Source organism: Myxocyprinus asiaticus, chromosome 25 (assembly GCF_019703515.2).
Source record: "Myxocyprinus asiaticus isolate MX2 ecotype Aquarium Trade chromosome 25, UBuf_Myxa_2, whole genome shotgun sequence".
Taxonomy (NCBI): Eukaryota; Metazoa; Chordata; class Actinopteri; order Cypriniformes; family Catostomidae; genus Myxocyprinus; species Myxocyprinus asiaticus.
In genome coordinates this window covers 36,162,113-36,178,065 of record NC_059368.1, presented here as the reverse complement: position 1 = coordinate 36,178,065, position 15,953 = coordinate 36,162,113, and the positions used below count along the sequence as shown (strand labels likewise).

Here is a 15,953-nt window from a genome sequence, read left to right as displayed (position 1 = left end):
ATAAGCAATTCGTTTTGAAGCTGAATGACAGCAGTACAGTTTATGTGTTTAAATATTTATATATACTGTATGTATGGGACACAGGAGGCCTTTTGACAGATAAAACACACTGTATGAGGGTTCAGGGATATCCCCTGAGAGAACATTTATAAAAATGTAAGAGTCTGAAAGGACCATTTTTATATTTTCCTAAAAGTGGGAATGTATTAACTACAAACAAACAATTTACATAACAGTGAAGCATTAAAATATTGTTTGCACAATAAGTATAAATAGGCTTTCCTTACCATCCATGATGACATCTAATTTTCACAAAAGTAGAACAAAAATCTGTTTGTTTATTAGGAAAGGCTCGTAACATGCTGATTAATAAAGCTACATTTAGATGGGAAAAAACGTTATAATCTAAAGGCGCCATGTTAACGTTTTTGATGTTCATGTTTTTGATGTTAAAATAACCACACCTGCAACTCGTAAGTACAGTCAATTTAATTTAGTAAATGAGGCTCTCTAGGCGCCTCATGTCTATAGCGGTGAGAGATTTATTTCTGATTTATACCCACATACTAAAATGTATGTAAAAAATGAATTCAGACTAAATTCAGGCCAAATTTATAAATGACAGTAAAAGTTTAATACATTCACAGACCTTTCAAATACAATTAAGTGGTGCTAAATTTGGGAGTGAAGCATATGGGAACACATACATTCAAAAACACAAAAGTTAAATCAGTTAGTCAGCTTACATTAAGACAAATATCCATGATGTTATACATTGAATGTTTTCTTAAAATTAAAATAACAAGACATTCAAAAGTCTCATTAGATGCAAGCATTGACTACCCAATCACGTCTGCTTATTTGTACTGCTAACTGAGAGTTCAAGCAGTGCAATTAAAGAGCTTTTAATGTAGGCTCTCGAATTGCATCATTTTTACAATAATCCTTAGAGAAAAGATGATGTTACACAATCTGTAATGTATTTGAGTTCATATTAAAGTATTAGACTTTGTGTGAAAATATAAAAGTTTACATTAGTTTTCAGGATACAATTGTTTAAAATAATTCATATATCATTACATAAAGGGTTTTTACTGATTACAATAATGGCTAATTATAATTGTTGATAGAATGTTTTAATGTTGAAGGATCTCTCTTTGTATATGGACATATATGCATGATTTGCAAAAATACTTTATGTTATGAAAGCTTATGAAGCATCAGTGAAGATATATCTTTAGTGATGACAAAAAAAACTGGCTATGGTAAAAAAAAGCTTATTGAACTACTTGGAGAAAAGACACTTAGGCAAGAAGTCTCACAATGGCTCAGATTTTTGGCACATTACAGTGAGCAACTTTGATTGTCCTGACAACACTATATGTTTATTAGCTTCATAGTATCTGGTTTGCACGATCAGTTCTTTTCATGACGACAATAGATTTTTAATTGTGCCATTTCTATTATTGTTCTTATAATTAATTGCTCTCATTGTGGTCAAATTATGAACTTTGTAATATACTTTTAACCATGTTATGTTATGCCTAATATGAGAAGGTTTTAGAGACCACTTATTAGTGTAATAATGAGTTACATGCATCATGTGCATTTTTAAATTTCAGCTACATGTATTCGTAAAAAAACACCAATTACAATATAATACATGACATCTCCTCATATATGTGGATTCACTGTTTGAAATATTTCAGTAAGTGGTGGAGATGCTAATGGTTGAAAAGCCCTGAGGTGCTTATTGGATGAGGTCTCTTGATTTGTAAAGTAAGTTGGTTTGGAGAAGAGCATTTTAAGCCTCTGCTTTGTTCTTGGAATAATCGCCATGAGCCAAACGTTCTTCAGTCTCCTCCTCTTCCTCAGGTAGCTGCATGTCAAACACACCCACAATTACCTTAAAAGGCATTTTATGAGCATTAAAAACTGTTGATTTTGCACTCTTTTTGACTTACTTCCCAGTAGATGGAGTCATCAAAGCAGTTTTGGTCAGGCGGCTGTCCCCAAAATGGAATCTTCAAAATCAGACCTGGAAGCGGGAAAAACAAAAAACAAAAAACATAGTCTTATGTCAAATGTCTTAGATTTGTGTTTGCAGTTTAATAAGGAAGTGTTACATACTAATTTTAACATTTTAAAAATTAACATTTAAAAGATTTTGTGGTGGAGGTAAAAGTACCAACCTGTGATCAACCCGCCCACCAAAGCAAACCCAAGAGATGATCCCAAACCACCTGCCTGAGAAGCTGCTGAAACACTGAGAAAAACAAGCACAAAAATGAAATCATTTGCTACTTTAATTATTAATAAAAATACTAAAGACACAACATAAATGACTTCCAACTGCCCTACCCTTTCTTCCTCTGAAGTGCTGCCGCCACAATGCCAGCAAGGCCACCCAGGATGCCCGGCATGCCGTGTAGGTTGTGCACGCCACAGGTGTCTTGGATTCCAAGATTGGAGGCAAGGATGGGCTGAAGAAACCATAAAGAAATAACGGATTAATTATCTATTTGATCCCTGGATATTTTATTGTATTCAGTATATGAAAATTCCTGGTTTCAGACTCATACAGTGAGGAACTTGAAGCCAAGGGTGGAGATAATGCCTGCAACAATTCCAATCAGCATTGCTCCAAATGGCTGGATGTTCATGTCAGCGCAAGTACCCACGGCAACACCTCCAGCCAGCGTGGCATTCTGAATGTGGACCTGTACAGCAGAAAATGATAGTCTATTAGCACATGGACTGCTAAAACATGAGATCTGGAAAAATACAGAAAGACTGGTTGACTCACCATGTCAAGTTTTCCCCTCTTCTCCACCAGACTGGAGGTGGCGTAGGCAGCGAGAGCACAAGCAGCCAGAGAGAAATAGGTGTTGATAACGGCTGTAAGCTGAGCATCACCAGGTTCAGCAATAGCAGAATTAAAGCTGGGCCAGAACATCCACAGGTAGACTGTGCCTAGATACACAAGAAGAGTGGAATGGTGAATGTACTTACAAACAGAATGCTTGGTGAATTACATTTATAAAATTATATTTATATGCTTATTTATGGACTTTTAGTGTTGGTACTCTAATGCACATAACTACCAATCTGAATTTGTTGACATCTGTAGATGTTTTTTAGATTGTGTATGAACCTTAGTCAGGGTGGATGCCATATTTATTTTGACAGAAATGAAAACTAGGCTTTGAGGGACAGAAGCATTAAAAGTTGTGTCTAATTTTTAAATCCATGTTTTCTGGAGTTTATTAGTTCAAATGGAAGTTTTTGGAAATGTTAACTGTACGATCAACAGTAAGGCACATAGCCCATTGAATGTCCAAGCCCTCACAGCCTCATTTTTACACACCTCTAATCAAATATGGTATCTATCCTGACTAAGGTTCATCGCAAGTTTTTTTGAATATAAAGTGTTTACTGATATTCTTCAAGAATGCACAATGACCTGCAACATAAATCCACGTGAAGTCAACATGTTGTTTCCAAAAGTCAAAGTACTCTATGATTGGCCACATTATGCTGACTCTCTGACAACAAGTACCATCTCCCATCTGACTCTTTTGCATTGGCTCAAGTGTGTTAACCTTCCCTTGTGGCGTGACCAGAAGCGTGTTGCTTCAGCCATAGAAAAAGGTGCTCACACGGGGGGCAGTGTTTCGAATTTCGGTAAGCACAGACCGATTTTACCTAACGAAAAGTCGACCTACTGTTTCCAATTTCACAGGAAGTTGATTTAATGAATTCATTTTTACTCTTGTGTAGCACTTTTCTGAAACTACACTCAAAGCACTTTACATTGTGAACAGGGGGTTCTCCTCAACCTCCACCAGTGTGCAGCATCCAACTGGATGATGCAACGGCAGCCATAGTGTGCCAGTACGCTCAATACACACCAGCTATCGGTGGAGGAGAGAGTAGATTGAGAGAGCCAATTCAGGGTTGGGGATTATTAGGAGGCCATGATTGATAAGGACAAATGGGGGAATTTGGCCAGGACACCAGGGTTGAACCCCTGTGATTTTTAGTGACCATGTCCAGTCCCCAATGTCAGGACCTTCGTTTAATGTCTCATCCAATGATGGTGCTTTTTACAGGCTTGTGTCCCTATCAGCATGTTGGGGCGTTAGGACCCACAGAGACCCATGCTGGCCTCACTAACACCTAGTCCAGCAACAACCTGGAGGTCTCCCATCAAGCTATGGATCAGACTCAACCCTGCTTAGCTTCAGTGGGCAACCAGTCTAGAGCTACGAGGTGATATGGCTGAGATCAGTCTGGACCCTCAAAGGATAAAACCCAATTCGTGAAATAGATATTTTTGGAAACCCCATGAGGAATATACAGGGGCACAACTACACATTTCCAAGCGGGTATGCAAAACTAAATTTTGTGCCCCATGTATCTGTCAAGCGAGGGGGGGAGTGTCATCCATTATAAGTGTTGGGGGGAGGGAGGGATGTTGGAGGGGTCAAGGAGGCCGATTGCACCACCTTTAGTGAGCCGCTTGCACCCCCCTTTACATGGCGCCCCTATGCATTGCATACATTGCATATATGGTTTTTGCACCTCTGGGAATATATGTGCAAAGTCTTTTGTAAGATTTTGTTAGTCATTCAGATTACAAAGGGAAATAGAGGACATGTTTCTTTTTCATAGTTGGTTACAACACAGAGGGTTAAAGCATACCAATCATTGCAAACAAGTCTGAGTGGTAGACTGATCCATCATTCTCATGGCCATTCTGAAGACCAGGGCGATAAAGAACACGAGCAACAGCTAATCCAAAGTAAGCCCCAAAAGCATGGATGGTCATGGAGGCACCAACATCAGAAGCCTGTTGAGATAGGGAAATGTTTATGAAGTCTTTTGGTAAAAACGTTTGGTAGAAGTTCATGTTTGACTGCTGTAGTCTGCTGTAATAGGGGGTATTCCCTTAAGAAACTTGGGACACTTTTCAACATCAAATATGTAAGTTCCACACTTTTTTTACATTGCTTTCATTTATCCTTATGTAATCAAGGCACTGTATCTTCTTCAAGAAGAAAAGGGTGTTAAGACAATACTGTATGTGTCCCAGTTGTTCTTGGAACAATGGGGGTGTGTTTATGAAGTTTATCCTGCTTTATGCCTTTAGGAAGGAGATAGAAATTTGACTAAACTGCTTTTTCCTTAATCTTCAGCCCAGCTTCATTTTGCAACAAATCAGATAGCATGTGCATAGATTTTGTGTGGATCTGTCCCTACCAATATTATGCAACTCTTAAAAACAATAATATTTTATTTTTTTTCTGTGAAATTAAATACAGTAGTAAAATATACAAACCTTAATGACTTCCACAACCAAATGCTCATTGATGGAGAAGATGGTGATCTCCAATAGGGTCATGATGAGAAGCTGGACAGGGCTGGTTTTTCCTAGAACTGCCCCAAAAGAGATCAGAACAGTTGCTGTGCTGAAGTCAGCATTAATCATCCTGCAGAAAATAAGTTATGGGACAGGTTTGGAGCATATTTATCAAAATTAGCATTTTATAAACTGAATGGATCAAATTGATTGGATGCAGAATTTAGCTGAGCATTTCAATTTTGATGATTAATTAAATCTGTGTCAATAGGTCTGTTCACTTGGAGTCATCCCCTTAAACAAAGTAACTGTGCATTTACCGATCAATGGACACTCTTATTTTGCCACCATGCATTTCCCAGACGTTCTGGAGGAGAAGACCCCACTGCAAGCCAAAGGCAGCCAACAACAGGTTGATGCCCACACTGCTGAAGCCATATCTCTTCAGGAAAGTCATCAAGAAACCAAAGCCAATGAAGATCATCACGTGTACATCCTGAAACACTGCAGATATTGATAAAGAGCTGATGCCAAGTATCTTTATACAGTAACACATATCTGCTCAGCAAACAAGATGTCTATTTAAGTAGTTCCTGCAAAAATGTTGGAACAGTTCAATTAGCGTGGTCTTTATTTTGCTGTAAAATGTCTTGTGTGCTCTTCTATTAGTCTACGACTGACAGGTTTAGAAAGTGCCCCTTGTAACTCTTTTTGACATGGTTGTAATTTTATTCACATGACTGTAATGAGTGTTAAAATATGCTTCATCTTGGATCAGACTCATCCAAGAAATCCAGCCTTTTCCATGCACCTATGTTGTTTCCCCATACATGAGTTTGTCAAGTAAGATAAAGACAGAAGCAAGGAAATGCTAAGTTAAAAAGATACCTAACCAGTTAGAAAAGTTCATATGAATTCACAATAAGTGAATATGCTCACTGATTGTCTGCTGGCATTTGCTCATTTTTCCTGCAGAAAGGAAATTTTATATAAGACTATCCAACTCAGGAAGCCATGCAGTCAACATTGCTGGACAGAGATAGGATACGACAGTCAACATTGCTGGACAGAGATAGGATACGATCCAGAACACCTAATTCATCAGAAAGGCACATTTTCAGGCCACAGGATACATACTACATTATTGTGCTTGCTGATAATAATCAGATGCAGGGTCTCATTCTCAGTCCCTGGAGAGACAAGAGGAACTCTAGAGCATGGACCTCCACAAGGTGTGGCAACACGCATTGAATAGCTGAACATTACTTCAGGCTTCCTTGGAATGCCTCTGAAACCCTCCACCCACTCTGTAATCCTCTGGGTCTCCACACGAAATCTAAACTTGCCAGTGGTCAAACCCAAATAATCATCAATCATAGTACTTATGGTCTGACATCTGGTAAGCCCATCTAGATAACAGACAACCCCTGTACGTACTACCGACCAACTTTAGTGGAGAAGCACTTTGCTTGCTGTCTATATAAACAACCATATCCTCATTTTATAACATACTTCATGCTGGCAGCAGACCATGCACAAATAACTACTCTACGATGATAGTACTGAACAGCAGGGGTGTTTTTAGGGTCAGTGGATATTCAGGGCTTATCCCAGACCACTGTGGATACGTAAGGTACTTTTTATGAAATATAGAAATATAAAACACTTTATAATAACATTTTAAAATGTTACATCTGTGAGGTGTCATTTATGTAATTAATATTTAAATATTACTGAAACTAAAACTAAAATTTCCCACTCACTATTGTCTCAGATATGCTGCTCAAAGATGTGTGTCTGGTGTTTTTAACTTAGTTTAGAAAATAACAGGCAGTAAATATGCTAAAATAGGTGCTTATAGGAAAAAAATATTTTCTAGATTCTAGAATGTTTGCGAGGTTTATGGCATCGTGTCTTAATAAAATATATATTTTTTAAAATGCGAATGTCCTGGCTCGTGACTTAAAATTTGCTAATTTCTAGAGCACACGTGTATTCTATCTCTGTTTTAAGGATTATACGTATATCTAAATATTATAAACCAGAGTAATACTGATAACAGCTTATATTGTGTGTAAAACAGCTGCTTTAACAGAAGACATAAAAAACTAAATAAATACAGCTTAATTCATTCACGTGCTTCGAGGAAGTTAGCTGAAGTTTATATACTGTATATGCCTCTGGTTTACTGTCTCCAGTTAAAAGCTGTCATAGAACATGTTAACCTGCCCGAGCACACACAGATCTTCTGGCTGGGGCTGCAGCTGCACGAACCATAAGGAGGTTTTTACTGCTTTTTCTCATCTGACGAATTGTGTGATGTGTGTATTTTTTTTTTTTTTTAACACAAAACAGTTGGATATCCATTTCGGACACTCCTCTTTCAGTCTCTCATTCAAATACGCGAGAGTGATGGGTGCAGTGTCTCTTTCGCCATTTGGAACAGCATACAAGCATACGTCTCTTACTATTTAGGCCGTATCTGTATATAGCAGAAACAGTAAGAGTAGTATGCTTGCATGCTATTGTGAACACAGCCACTTAGTCTGCACACAGGCAACTTTCTACTTGTGTTAAAGCAGGGGAGGGACGATGCTACAGCACCTTGCAATCATAGGAAAATAGATGCACACCACGGGAATGATGGAGATAGATTTCGGGGTTAGAGAAAAATTATTCGGGGCTATAGCCCCGGAAGCCCAGGGCTATCTACGCACCTGTTGAATAGACTAATCAGGAAAACTTCAGATAAATATGCAAAGATTAAAAATCACCAAATTTCGCTCTTATCTTGTTATGCAAGACATCTTTAAAAAGAAAGAAAAAAGAATGCGATCTATTATTGCACATTACACAAAATTTTACATGTAGCAAATGCTTTTATCCGAAGCGGCTTACAAATGACTTAAATTATGACTGCGGTTATTTTTTGAAGTTTCACAAAAAGAATAGGATCCCCAAATTTTTATATAGTCAAGCTTTATTGTATTATCACAGCCTTCCTGCCCTTTTCCCAGTGGAATCACTGTGGTACTTTGGCAACATTTTTTGCTCTAGGTCTCTCTTTAAGCAATGATTTTCTTAGTTACCAATCTATGATGATTGTTGAGCATCCTACCTGGTCTCATGGAATCACATTACTATACCAAAATTTTTGTGGCTCGCTGTATGGATCACGGATGTTTTCTTGAACACAAGAGGCCCTTTTTGCCCCGTTTCTCACATAGTGCTATCGTATTACGGCAAAACACTTTTACTTTCCAACTTTTTCTTGAACGTGGAGGTGTCCTCTGATTCATACTGGAAGCCTGTTTTTGTTTTCCAGTCTTCAGTGTTTTCACTCACATCAGTGCATGGTCTTAGCATATAATGTGACATTTAGCGTATTCAAATAAAAAAATAAAATAAAAAAAAAAGCCAAAAGAAGCCAAAACAAATAAATAAAAAAGCGGCTCCAGAGTGCTGATACTTTACAGAGTCGTGATGACCATCTTTTGACAGTGCCTCACCCATCAAAATTAAAGTAGTGGGTGGGTGATGTGTAGCGATGGCCAGAGGTTGGTTACGTTGATATTATTAGCTACTTTGATTTGTAAGACAACAACTGCACAAGTTCAGACTGAACTAATTTTTACTCCAATTAACACTTAAAATGGTTGCAATAGCTCAACTGATAGAAATGGATAGACCACAAAATGATGTGCTTGCTTCAGCAATAGCGTTTTTCATGTCACATTTGCTTTTTATGACACTATCGGTTAGGTTTAGGTTTAAGGTTAAGGATAGGGAGGTAGGTTTTGTTGATTTAGATCTCGATAGAGCATTAACCTTAAAAAACTCATCTGTTATGAAGAATTATTTAATTTAAAAATGATTTAACTTTCTAAAGCCATTCTTAAAATGGTTTTAGCCACTCAGAGATACTTCTCCTTGGAACTGCTGCGATATGTGTAAGGAACCACATAATATCATTTTGCAAAGTGAGTAGAGGTTAAATAAAAAGCAGTCCTGTTAACCACCCAAAAACATTTAAGTGAGCCTCTGACGCAGATGAATGACCAAGGTTATCAGCCTTTATCAGCCCTTCAAATCTTTCCCTTTGATCTATCTATTGATCTCTATTTCATAAGCAGGGAGCGATACATATTTACAGTGATTGGGTCGGCAAGGTAGGGGAGTTTTCCCTAGTTATTTCATGTGAGCAAACTTTGGAAATGGAAAACAGACAACTTTGCCGGCTGAGTAAAGGTGCATGATCCACTCTTAAAACAAACAGAATAATTTTCTCAGTGAACATTTTTTTGTATCCCTCATGTGCAACAAATTTGCTGATAAAGTCTCAAAGGGTCAGTTTTCCTAATGGGTGGAAAGTTTCCACTCTCTACGAATGTACTGTAATGAACGACTTAATTACATTCTGTCAGCGCTAATTTAGCGCATAGTGACATAACTTTGTAATGTGTGTTTTCTCTGTTGCCAAGATTAAAATGCCCTTTATTTTCATTTCTTTGAAGCTTTCTCACTCATTTCTGGAATGCTTCGCATGTACGACCCTGACCCAGAGTGACCAATGGCTTAAATTTTCCCAGACTAGAGACACATATGCTTTTTATTTTCATGCTTTCTTTTCACTTTTTTTTTTTTTTTTTTCAAGAGGTCATCAAGTTCATTGGGGGGTAAAGAATGTGTATGCTTTAGTAATATGGTTGTCACCCTGTTTTATAAAGAGAGGCAAGTAACCACTTCACATGCCCTGCACATAAACAAACAAGCTAAAATGGATTTAGCCCAGTACTTAAGTGTGGTCAACTACATAAAAGCCCACAAATAATTACAGTTCTTTTAATAAGACTTATTTTAATTCTGTTCGGGATATTTTAAAAATCAGCAAGTATGGAGCTAGACTTCAGTTATAGAAAATGTGTACATTTGGTCTCATAAATGTCATAAATATATCCCTACCACTCCATGGTAAAGAAGTTATTATAAAGGGTGAATACATTGTGTTGCATCTTCAGGAGATTGCACTGAACTGCACAATTAAGCTGCTGTTTGTTGGAGAAAATTGTTGTTTATGAGATAAAGGGTGTTGGAACAGCCCAGTGTCTCTATGAAGTGCTGTGACCACCACAAAGAACATCAAACTACAGCTGTAATAATAATAAAAATAAAAGACAGGTCCTAGACAGATGAATCCAATGACTAACCCTATCCCTATTCTTTGAACAGTATAAGTTTAAAGTACTTTCACATCTGAAACCTAAGCGAATTAGTCAAATAACAAATTGTGAAGGGTTGATTTGAAACGTTGAGTGTGCATGTGGCGTTGACACTAATCTTGCATGTTCATACTCTCCACACCCCACGGATGGGTTCAGTCCCAACCATGTCCAAGCAACCATGAGTGCAACATTAAGATAAGAAAAGTGCATTTTACAACCAATGCATGTCATCTCTGCAAATCAGCCTAGCATGCAGAGAAAATTAATGGAATGCAACTTACAACTAAGCTTGAATTGATAATTGAATTGAATTGTTAATACAAATGTTTTCTCTTATTATGTAATAAAGGCTGGCATTCTCTAGATAGTTGACATGAAGGAAACACTAAAGCTGACCATCATCACCCTCCTCCTATTTGTCCTGAAAAGAGAGACATGGCATTGGCTTCTCTCTGAAGGGATTATTTTTAGGTTCTTGCGTGCGGAATGAACATTAGTTACATGTTACCACCAAAGGCTTCGCAGAAATGACCTAGAGGAAAATGTTCTTGCTCAAAGGTTGCTCTGTCATAGCTCAGGAAACCTAACTGAGTTCTTAGTTATGTTTCATTAATCAACTTAGTTTCAGATGTTTCTCTTTTTCTTTGGAGAAATAAACATAGAAACAAATGAGACTATATAGTAAAGTGATGAGCTATAAAACTGACGTGGATAAAGTACCTCAGATAATTTGGACTGGAATTTGGAATTTTAGTTAATGTAGAGATCTCTGACTTTTGATTGCAGACTTTGGTATCTTGGTAAATTCAAGCATAGTCTGTGGCATTGCTGGTTTCCTTCTGAAACTCTAGAGCAGTTTAGAGTACTGGATCTGAGAAGTAGGAAAATGAACTAATAGGAACCAATTTGCTCTCAGTTTAGTCTCATTGCTGTCTAGGAGAAACAAGTGAGTTATTGTATGATCTAATGTTTTCCACCTATACTGTAAAAAGAGGTAACCTGCCATTGTTACCTTAAGGAGCTATTTCTACTTGATCTAACCCTTTAAATTAGATTTGTTGGTGTAATAGTCAGGTTGATTTAGTCATATTAAATAATATATTGACTTAAATCAAACCAGTTAATTTATATGTTACCTCATAGAGCACATCTATTTATTTTTTTGGGGAACATTTATTTATTTTTCAGTGTATAGGGTGCACCATGCTATCTTTTATTCAACTTTACTGTATGTCTTTGGTGAGAAAACAGGAAACATGCTTTTCTTCTACTACAATTTTTTAGATTTTCAGTACAAGTGCAATAACAATATACTAAACAGGTGTCTAATTGCCTATATGAATTAGTTTTCACCTTCAGTACTAGTGGGATACAATATACCATATATGAGCAGTTGACACATAACGTGTCAACATTAAGATTTTAGTTTGAAATTATATCAGAATCAGTATTTAAGGTAAAGTGTATATTTTAGATGCTGTAACTAGTCACCATATCTTTTATTTTCACCATTTTAATCACCTTTTTGCCTGTTATTCACACCTATGTTGTGACAAATCAATTTTAAAAGTACAAATATTCTATGTAGTCTCTCAGATACACTGGATAATAATTAAAAAGTAATCATTTTTATGGAGTATAGCTTGACACACCTCAGGACATGCCAGCTTCCCAACAGCATTTCATGTCAACAACCCATCTTAAAAAAGCAGAAGTGATCTGAGAAATACTTACTGGGGTAGAGGGTCATTGGGCTTTCAGGATGACTTTCATTCCCTGTAGCATGGTGACCCCCCTCATGTCCATGAGCATCCCCAGTATCATAAACCACAAAGAGAGCATACAGGATAATGGTCACAGCTTCCAGTATCAAGGCCAGAACGGGGAACTTGATCCTCATGTTGGTGGCGTATGCTGGCATGCTTTCACACTTTCTCAGTGTCTGTTCTGCTCTTACTCTGTGAGTGAGTGACTCTCCCTCACGTTTACACTTCTTTCACTCTTTCCACTATCTGTGGCTTGTGGGGGGAGTCATGAAAGTGGCGTCTGGTTTTGAATTGGCTGCAGGTTTGAGGAAGGCCAATGACAGTAGAGACAATTAAGGTGGGGTGGAGACACCCCCCTGCTGCACTGTGCCTGTGGGAATGGGTTTCCTTTCTGTTCTATTTATGTAAAATAAGAACAGTGTTTTAAATCATAAAACATAAATAAATGTAAAAATATATGGCTTATATGTCTCCTTGGAGAACCATAAATATAAGAACCATTGCCAGATTTGTAGCATCTAAATTGTTATTTGTATTACATGGAATTTTATTGGTTTGCCACAGATATAGTTGCCTATTTCAGTTGTGTAATAATGATTTGTGTTGTTACTATATGACAATAATAATAAATCAGAATCAAGAATTTATCATTATTCGTTGTTATTTTATTAGTTCTATTTTTATTTGCACATTATTATAGTGTTTAAACATTTCATGTTGAATTATTTATTGTATTTACAATTCTGTATTCACAATTTGTATCTTGGTTGTTTACTCTTTTTATTTTTTCTTATAGGAACCAGAATTAGGAGTGAACATGCCCTAAAGTAGTGAGTAGTGGAGCATGGAACAGACAGGTGCTGCTGTTAATGCTTTTTGGTCCTCACTTCCTAAATAAAGAAGGTTGTTTTCCTTTTACCCCACAATTTCACAAGTTATTATTGTTACCCATGCCTTGATGGAGATTACGAGTTCACCGTCTCACTTATAACAGTTACAGGAAACAATTGTGTACTACTGAGCTACAGTGTTCTATAAGAAACATACACTAAAAACAATAAACACTGTTGAAAAGATTAGAAAGATTAAACGAGTATCTTAACTAAATTATGTAACAACTAAGCTAGTTTGTTTTCTAGATTTATTAGTGCTATTATTCTTTCTAATGAAACAGGATTCTGAAAAGGGGAACTTGTAGTTCACCATTCACTTCTTCAGTATTTCACCAGGTATTTCAAGCAAACCCACTGCAAACCAGTGCCTGCAATAAACATCAGGAGAATCCAGTAGAACTGTCCTCTAAATGACTGTTTGTAAGACTGCACAACATGGCCTTAAAGGGATAGTTCACCCAAAAATGAAAATTCTCTCATCATTTACTCACCCTCATGCCATCACAGATGTGTATGACTTTCTTTCTTCTGCAGAACAGAAATTATGATTTTTTTGAAGATTATTTCAGCTCTGTAGATCCATACAATGCAAGTGAATGGTGACCAGAACTTTGTAGATCCAAAAAGCACATAAAGGCATCACAAAAGTAATCCATATGGCTCCAGTGTTTAAATCCATATTTTCTGAAGCAATATGAAAGGTGTGGGTGAGAAACAGATCAATATTTAAGTCCTTTTTTGCTTAAATTCTTCTTCCTGCCCAGTAGGGGTTGATATGCATAAAGAATGTAAATCACAAAAAAAAAAAAAAAAAAAAAAAACACAAGAAGAAGAATGTGAAAGTGATCTGTTTCTTACCCACACCTATTATATCGCTTCTGAAGATATTGATTTAACCACTGGAGTCTTCTGGATTACTTTTATGTTGACTAATGTGATTTCTGGAGCTTCAAAATTTGGGCACCCTTCCAGAGCTGAGAAATTCTTCTAAAAATCTTAATTTGAGTTTAGCAGATGAAAGAAAGTCATACACATCTGGGATGGCATAAGGGTGAGTAAATGATAAGTGAATTTTCATTTTTGGGTGAACTATCCCTTTAATTCACTTTAATTAAAGATCTGAGAGAACTCTTTGAGACTATGGGTTCAGTATTATTGTATCTTCAGTGCTTTTTGCTCAACTAGCTATATATTTCCGTCACAACGATGAGAAAAGTACTTAAGCAGCCCTCTGCACAGCGAGTAAATCACTCGCATATGCGACCAAATTTCACGCTATATGACTTTAATATGTATGTTATTAGCCACTGGCGAGTAAATATTCAGATTTTACTTGCCAGGGCATGAATTGTGTAGTGGGGAAAAAGAAAATGAGCGCCGCAATCCTTTTAATGAATAAGAAGCTGGCGATTAAGAAGCTGGATTCAGCATCATTTTTTACAGCGTGTTGTGTCTCGTGAGTGCGCACACTGAAGGAAATTTACCTTATTTGGCAGCAGCGGGCCCTGAGTGATCGTGCGGTCACCATCGCTTTAGTTCAGCCGTGAAATGGCATTGATATTGCATTTAACAACATCAGCTCTGACTTTGGTTAAAATTTTCCCTGGACTGTTTTCACAAAATTCTCAGTTTTAAAGCATGGCTACAGACCAGTGTAACGCACTGTTGGATGTCTATTATAAGGTAAAAGTGTTTCAGAACTCGAGCTTGTAGATTTGAATTTGAGATCTTGTAGCCTACAAGCTATTCAATACACATTATACAAGTAAAAGTTTCCTTTTGCTTCGGTCCATGTATTTTGTGTCCAAAGATGAGACCCAGGCATCCTATTTTCATTTCATGTCTCTTTTAATATCCTTTCTGTTATTTGCAGACAGTTGGTGATCAAAAATATACAAAGAAACATTATTTCTTATCATACAATGCACAGATGAGGGAAAAAACCACCGTGCAACTTCTCTCTCGTTAAAGGGATAGTTCACACAAAAATAATAATTCTCTCAACATTTATGCCATCCCAGATTTATAGAAAAATATTTCAGCTCTGTAGGTCCTCACAAAGCAAGTGAATGGTGATCAGACCTTTGTAGCTCCAAAAATCACATAAAGGAAACATAGAAGTAATCCATACAACTCCAGTGGTTAAATTAATATCTTCAGAAGCGATATAATAGGCGTGGGTGAGAAACAGAACATTTTTAAGTCCTTTTAAACTCCAAATCTCCACTTTCACTTTTACATCTGAAAGTCACATATGGTGCCTGTTTAGTTTCACTTTTACATCTGAAAGTGAAAGTGGAGATTTAGAGTAAAAAAGCACTTAAATGTTGTTCTGTTTCTCACCCACACCTATTATATCACTTCTGAAGATATAGTTTTAACCACTGGAGTCAGATGGATTACTTTTATGTTTCCTTTATGTGATTTTTGGAGCTATAAAGGTCTGATCACCATTCACTTGCATTGCATGGACCTACAGAGCTGAAATATTATTCTAAAAATCTTTGTTTGTGTTGTACCGAAGAAAGTCATACACATATAGGATGGCATGAGGGTGAATAAAAGAGAATTGTAATTTTTGGGTAAACTATCCCTTTAATGTGCTCTGTGCTGGTTCAACCATAAACATTTGCTCACAGCTGATCTCTTAAAGAGACAGTACCAATTTAGCGCTAGTTAGGTTCCAACCTTGTGAATATTTTGTTAAAAA

At 37.0% G+C, this 15,953-nt stretch overlaps 1 protein-coding gene across 1 annotated transcript; it reads right to left on the bottom strand.

Annotated features, from left to right (window-relative positions):
- Positions 1-600: 600 nt before the first annotated feature.
- rhag (Rh associated glycoprotein) lies at positions 601-12,606 on the bottom strand. Its single transcript, XM_051655361.1, has 10 exons — positions 12,319-12,606; positions 5,683-5,866; positions 5,342-5,492; positions 4,705-4,852; positions 2,807-2,973; positions 2,583-2,720; positions 2,362-2,483; positions 2,193-2,266; positions 1,965-2,038; positions 601-1,879 (listed from the first exon to the last, which is right to left on the bottom strand). The coding sequence occupies exons 1-10, from the start codon at positions 12,503-12,505 to the stop codon at positions 1,805-1,807; spliced, it is 1,320 nt and encodes a 439-aa protein (XP_051511321.1). The 5' UTR covers positions 12,506-12,606; the 3' UTR covers positions 601-1,804.
- Between the last annotated feature and the right edge of the window lie 3,347 nt (positions 12,607-15,953).